Source organism: Ursus arctos, unplaced genomic scaffold, assembly GCF_023065955.2.
Source record: "Ursus arctos isolate Adak ecotype North America unplaced genomic scaffold, UrsArc2.0 scaffold_16, whole genome shotgun sequence".
NCBI lineage: Eukaryota > Metazoa > Chordata > Mammalia > Carnivora > Ursidae > Ursus > Ursus arctos.
Genome location: NW_026622830.1, coordinates 26785423 through 26792075, shown reverse-complemented (window position 1 = coordinate 26792075; position 6653 = coordinate 26785423). Strand labels below are relative to the sequence as shown.

The 6653-nt window shown below is 57.9% G+C and overlaps 1 protein-coding gene across 1 annotated transcript; it reads left to right on the top strand.

The window, feature by feature from the left end:
* Positions 1–252: 252 nt before the first annotated feature.
* TCF15 (transcription factor 15) lies at positions 253–5821 on the top strand. Its single transcript, XM_026503205.4, has 2 exons — positions 253–829; positions 5353–5821. The coding sequence occupies exons 1-2, from the start codon at positions 308–310 to the stop codon at positions 5425–5427; spliced, it is 597 nt and encodes a 198-aa protein (XP_026358990.1). The 5' UTR covers positions 253–307; the 3' UTR covers positions 5428–5821.
* The last annotated feature ends 832 nt before the right edge of the window (positions 5822–6653 follow it).

Genomic DNA, 6653 nt, shown 5'->3' with positions numbered 1-6653 from the left:
CCAGACCCCCAAACACTTGCCCGGCTCGCCTGCGGAGACTGGAGCCTTCAGGGCGGGCCACTTAGCTCCCGGGCTGCTTTCAACCTGGGGAACGGGGGCGGCGGGCGCTTCGCCATTGGCCGGGGCGCGAAGGGCGCCTCCCCATTGGCCAGGGCGGCGGCCCCCGCCCCCGCCGGGGCGGCCTCGTGATTGGCCCCTCCCCGGCTATAAGGCGGCGGCCGGCCGGGCCGTGGGAGCGCGCGGGAGCGCACGGCGGGGCGCGGCAGACGCTGGGACGCGGCGCACGGAGGGACGCGGCCGGGCGCCCATGGCGTTCGCGCTGCTGCGCCCCGTCGGCGCGCACGTGCTGTACCCGGACGTGCGGCTGCTGAGCGAGGACGAGGAGAACCGCAGCGAGAGCGACGCGTCCGACCAGTCGTTCGGCTGCTGCGAGGGCCTGGAGGCGGCGCGGCGCGGCCCGGGCCCCGGGGGCGGGCGGCGGGCGGGCGGCGGCGGCGCGGGCCCCGTGGTGGTGGTGCGACAGCGGCAGGCGGCCAACGCGCGGGAGCGGGACCGCACGCAGAGCGTGAACACGGCCTTCACGGCGCTGCGCACGCTCATCCCCACCGAGCCGGTGGACCGCAAGCTGTCCAAGATCGAGACGCTACGCCTGGCGTCCAGCTACATCGCGCACCTGGCCAACGTGCTGCTGCTGGGCGACGCGGCCGACGACGGGCAGCCGTGCTTCCGTGCGGCCGGCAGTGCCAAGAGCGCGGTCCCCGCCGCCCCCGACGGCGGCCGCCAGCCGCGCTCCATCTGCACCTTCTGCCTCAGCAACCAGCGCAAAGGGGTGAGTGCGCGGAGCCCCGGGGCTGTAGCCGCGGGTCGGGGGTTGGTGGGGGACGGGGCCTCCTAGGGAAGCAGAACAGGAGCAGGGACGCCAGTGAAGAGAGGGGGAAGCGACAGGAAGTTCGTCGGGGGCTGCGGCGCTCCAAGCCCAGGGTTTGGTGTGGAACAGAACCACTCACTCACAGGACCCGCAAACAGAAGCGGTGCGGGAAAGCCCAGAGAACGGAGATTGCTCACGGAAGGACACCCCTTTAACTGAAGGTGTGCAGGGGAAAGAGCGTGAGGAAGTAGTTAGAAAGGCCATCATTTTATTAAGCGCTTCCCCTGCGCGAGGTGCATTCCTCCACCTCTTCTACCCTCACAAGAACTTCCAGATAGTTATTCTGCCCATTTTATCGCTGATGAGGATCTGAGGCTCAGGAGGGTGTGATCGCATGCCCCCATCTGCTCAATTGGGAAGCCACAATGCAGGTCCTGTGGCTTGCTGGTCCGCGTTGCCACCAACTACCCCTACCAGTAAACTAATTGTCCGCGGTCCTAAGACTTGACCCAAAGGCAGGAGACGGAGAAGAAAACAAGACACAGATCCCCAACTAAAAGTCTGAGCTAGCCAGCCAATGAGCAGTAGGAGTGAAGAAGGGGGTCTCCCCAAAAGGGGGGAAGCGTGGGGGCGAGGTCACTGTTGAGTCAGCTGGACTGAGCTGGAGTTGAGCTCCTGGGGTGTCCCAGATAAGGATGAGATCCGGCTGGGTGGGGTGGATGGGACTGGGAAGCTGCAGAGGTAGCAAGGGGAGTCTGCTGGTTGGAAGCGGGTTCTCCTCTTGCTTAGGCCCCAAGGAGCCTGCTTCACCCCCACCTTTCCCTCTCTTGTCCTGACCTTCTCCTACAATCGGGAAGCCGGTCTCCGTGACACCTTTGGATTCCAGCAGCTAGCATTTTCATCTGGAGGTACTGAGACGGGGAGAGTCACTGACTCTCATAGCCTTTTGGAAAGTGAAAGGACATGGGGGATTGGAGTCAGGTCTCTGAGTCCCCCATTCTTTGGTTCTTACAGCTGTTCTACACCCCCTGCTTCACTCTGTCCTGGGGAAGCCTCTGTGTCCTGGCCCCAGACCATCCTCTTCTGACTCATCAGACTCCCAGCCTGGCCTCTCGCCCCCATGGCTGCTTCAGATTCCCTGAGTCAGTCGTCTTAGGCTCTGTCTGACTTGTACCCTGCCACTCCAAACTGCGGGTCCTGGCCAGTGTTCCAGGCAGGGTGGGGAACCCAGGAGGGCCTTCACGCATCCAGCCTGGGATGTGAAGGGCTGGCTGGGCCCTCGGTGATAACCCTCTCAGTGCCCTTCACCTGTTCCTTCAGTTCAGCCAAACTTATCTACCCAATAATTGCCTTTTGTTGGCTCTGAGAACATTCCCAGAGAAGCAGGTTGTGGGGCCGCACCCACCACAGGCAGAACTCCAGGGCCAGGGCAAGGGGTTGGGGCTGAAGACAGGGATGCCTCACTCTCATGGTGGGAAGGCAGAGCACCGAGGGACTGTGGGAGCTCAGAGGAAGCCCCCAGCCAGGGGCTGAATTTCTGACACATGCTTGGGAGCAGAGGCAGGCAGATGAGTGGGTAAGCAAAGGTGTTCTAGGCGCAGGGCACCCCAAGAGTTGGCTTCAGGAAACATGATAGAGAGAAGGAAAGGGGAAGACGTTGAAGGTGGCAAGCACCGAGTGGAGGCAGGCTTGCTGGGCACCGATTTCCTAAGCACTCTTCACACATGCTGGTTAAACCCCCTCGGCGGCACGGGAAAGAGGTGCTCTGGTGACCCCCACCTGCTTAAAGATGCTGTCGCTGGTTCAGAGGCGCTGTCCATGATGAAGTGAGAGTTGGAACTCAGGCCTGCCTGACTGGAAAGTGGGAAAGGTTATTGGTGGGGAGGAAGGGTGGGGGGCCGGGGAGCTGCAACTGCAGGCCTGGGGGAGAAGGTGCGTCTGCCATGCGCCCACACCCGCAGCGGGGCAGGGTGCGGGGCCCTCTCTGCTGGTTTCAGCCTGTCCCGTGGATCACAGGGACTTACTCGCCTGGGTCTGGCTGTTTCCCTGCGATCTGTCTACAGGACCAAGAACCTAGCCAAATTTGGCTGCAGAAGCCATGCTCAACCCCACAGGCTCCTCTGGGAACAAGCGAGAGGGGCGATCCTGGCCAGCTCTGGCCCCTCGAAGACTCAACTGAAACAAAACTGACTCTCTTATGGAGCCACTGCAGGGGCCCCCTTCTGAGCTTTGGGGGCCAGAGATTTCCAAGGCCCAGACTCTACTGCTTTACTCTGAGCCACCCCCTCCCTCCCGCATGGCTGGTCTGAGGACGGGGTCACCAGGGACCACCATGCTCTCTGTAGTATCTTTCTGTTTAAGGAGGGGTAAGTGTGCTCCTCTGTGGGAGGTGGAAAGAGGGGCTTCTTGTCTCTACCACTTCCCGCTTGGTCACCCGGGGGTAGGGTTGGATAGGATCATCTTGTAAGGCCCTCCCCAGTTGGCGCACACAGCCCAGGAGCGGACGTGGCACGGGGCGGAGGGGGCGGGGGGGCAAGGAGGTACCGTTAGCCGATGATGCCAATAATAATACTTGTGAACATCTATTGAATGCTTACGACGTGGCTGACACGATGCTAAGGGCTTTAGCGAGGTGAACGCCACTTTCACACATGCGGAGACAGGCTCAGTGAGGTAAAGTCATGGACCCGAGGTCTGACGGGTAGTCTGCAGCAAAGCAGGGATCGAAGCCCAGATCTGTTTCACTCAGGCCTGAGTAATCCTAATCAGGGTGCTTCCCAGAGCCCTGGGCGCTGAGTTCCTAGGGGACGGAGAAGCTGGGGCCTAGTCAGGGCCCCTTCTAAGTGCTTTTGGCAGTCTGCAAGCCTCTTGCACAGCTGCATTTGCAATGGCCTGCACCCTGGGGTGGCAGTAGAGTCATGTTGTCCCCATTTCATAGATGAGGACACTGAAGCTCAGGGAGGGGAACAGTCCCAGCATTAGCATAAGACCGGGGTCTCCCCATGACTGCCAGACTTGGTGGAGAGGGGGCTCCCCCTGTCTCTGAGGTCATCGAGTGAAAGAGGGGGAGGTGGAGTTTTTATCCCCCAACACTACACCCCCTTCCCCCCCATGCCTGTCCCCCCTTCTCAGCCATTCCTGCCAGATTTGTCTGAGAAGCCTAAGCCCCAGGCTCTGCTGGGACTGTGGCCTCAGCCCTCAAAATAGCCCTGCCTGTGAATGAACACGTTGTCCCCGGGCCCAGAGAGCCTCGAGGGAGGCTGGGCTCACATCTGGATGGATCTGCCCCAACCTGGGCCCAGGGCGGAGGGGGTAGGGGGCAGAGCTCCCAGATGGTTGGCTATTTCTCTAGATGGCTGAGAAAGAGGCCTGTCCTATCATCTCCTAGCCAGGCTCGGTGGGGCAAGCATTGACAGTGGGATTTCAGACACCAGCAGGTCCTGGAAGCAGAACAGGCTGTTGGACGACACGGATTTCTAGCCTAGCTTTTTTACCGACAACATTCAGCGGCTGGAGGCCTCAACAGAGGGGGTGCTCTAATGTCTGCGACCTCGCTGGCTTCCAGTGAGGATGATGCCCCTACGTCAAACCTCAGAACACCGGGTAGGGATGGTCCCTGCAGGGTGAGGAACAGATGGCTTCAGGGGCTGCCACCATGAGCTCATCTCCCAGCAGGCACCACAGATTCAAGCAGCAGTCGGCACCGGCTCCATGTCGGGCTCAGGGCTGCAACCCGGACACAGAGTGAAGAACTTTTCGCTACGCCTCCCTCAGCTCCCAGCCTGTTGGGGGAACAAAAAGAGACTCTGTCTTCCCCTTCTAAGTTTCCTCCTGGTGAAATGTCCCCGGAAGTGCTGGGTAATAGCAGGAATAGAGAAACCTTCCTGGGGAGACGGGACCAGAGCACATATTCCTGGCAGAGAGAACACCCTGAATGAGGGCAGGAGACCAGAAATCCAGTCTACTTTCGAAGGTTGATGAGTAAGCCCCTGGGCCTACGGTCAGGAAGTGGGGTTCATGTGGGGTTCGTTTGGTTTGCCCTTGAATATAAAATACTATGACTTAAAATGTATTGGATTTTTTTTAAAAAAAAGCAACAAATTACATGAAATGAAATTACAAGAAATGAAAAAGGTAAAAAAGTATATAGCATTAAAAAAAAAAAAGCCTCCCTCCCACCCTTCATGCCTCCTCCTCGTGCAGTCCCTGTCCTCTGAGGAAGCCCATTAGCAATTTCCCACGTGCCCTTCTCTCCAGACATCTCAGCACACAGGAACATTTACTCAGTTCTTGCTTTTGGCCTTAAATGCAGTTATCTCTCCATCATTCCCTGTCAGTCCTGAATAGTCTCTTCCGCCTTCTGCTGTGGAGAACTTTATGGTGTGGCTGTGATTTATTTATCAAGTCCTCTATTGCTGGACATAAAGATTAGTTTCAGTGTTTGTGGTGACCTGATCGAACTTTCTCTTTCTTTCCTCTTGCAGGGTGGCCGTCGTGACCTGGCGGGCAGCTGCTTGAAGGTGAGGGGGGTGGCCCCCCTCCGAGTGCCACGGAGATGAGCCTAGACCCCTGTGGCATTTGTTCCAAGCAGGACCCTGGAGAAGGAAGCCACAGGCCAGCCACTGGTTAAACAGGGGAGAAGACCCCAGATCCAAACCTCTTTCACGTTTGGATCAGGGGACAACGGTCTGGGCCCATGACCCTGTGGGCAAGCTCCCTGGGACATCTCCACCACACCCCAGAGAGCTAAGAAGACCCAGCCAGCCAGCCCCAGCCCCGGCGGGTCAGAGACAAGGCTGAACTTTTGGAAAAACAAAGACTGTTGGTGACAGAGGACGCGTGCATATCTGTGAATGAATGTCAGTCGGTGTGTGTGTGTGTGTGTGTGTGTGTGAGAGAGAGAGAGAGAATTGGTGAGTTTAAAATAAAAAAGTATTTTTAAATAAAAGATGTTCCCAGCTGAAGAACGGGGGAGGGAGGGGACTAGGGACATCAGAGGTCAGAGGTGGCCCCTCTCCTAAACTTGGCAGAGGCCCAGATGTCACAGGTGCTGCCCTCTGCCCTGGAGGGGGTGGGGCTGGGGGGAAGGCAGGAGGACTGGTCTCCGGAAGTCAAGATAACCAGACTTCACAGTCTTCTTGAATAGCCCTTAGCTGTCTGGTGTGGTTGGTCAAGAAATCTTAATTTTATTTATTTTTGAATAATGAATGTATTTATCCACATGGTTCAAACTTCAACAGGTACAAGAGGAAATATGGTGACACTTCCCTCCTTGGTGCCCTCCAGCCACCAGCTCTCCCTGCAGGCTGCCTCAGCCACCAGATTTTGTGATCTGTCCCATTCCCAGATTTTGACCCATTCCTTATGAATAACCAAGCAAGGACAGAAACATGTATATGTTAACTTTCTCCTACTCTTTACACAACCAATAGCGTGTTGTCCATGCTTTCTACCCCTTGCACGTCTCTCCCTGACCTAGGTCGGCTGTCATCCCAAGTCAGCACACAAAGGTAAAGGGTGGCCTCATCGCTTTAGCGGCTGTTCCGCTTGGAGAATGTTCTGTACTGTAACCCGTCCCTTCTCCGTGTTTTCCCAGACGGGGCTGTGTAGGCACGCAGTTCCCACATGTGCAAGTGAGTGCGCTAACAGAATGTTCTTACCCGTTTTAGCTGAGAGGATTTGGAGGAGCAGTGATCCCCAAAGGCGCGTAGCAGGATGATGAGGTGAGGTCTGTCCACCCCCAAAGCCTCCTCTTGCCCCAGAGATGCCCACTGGAGTGCCAGCC

Coding starts and splice junctions, on each gene's coding strand:
- TCF15 (XM_026503205.4), top strand. CDS start 308: ATGGCGTTCGCGCTGCTGCGCCCCGTCGGCGCGCACGTGCTGTACCCG. Junction 830..5,352: donor TCAGCAACCAGCGCAAAGGG/GTGAGTGCGCGG, acceptor TTCCTCTTGCAG/GGTGGCCGTCGTGACCTGGC.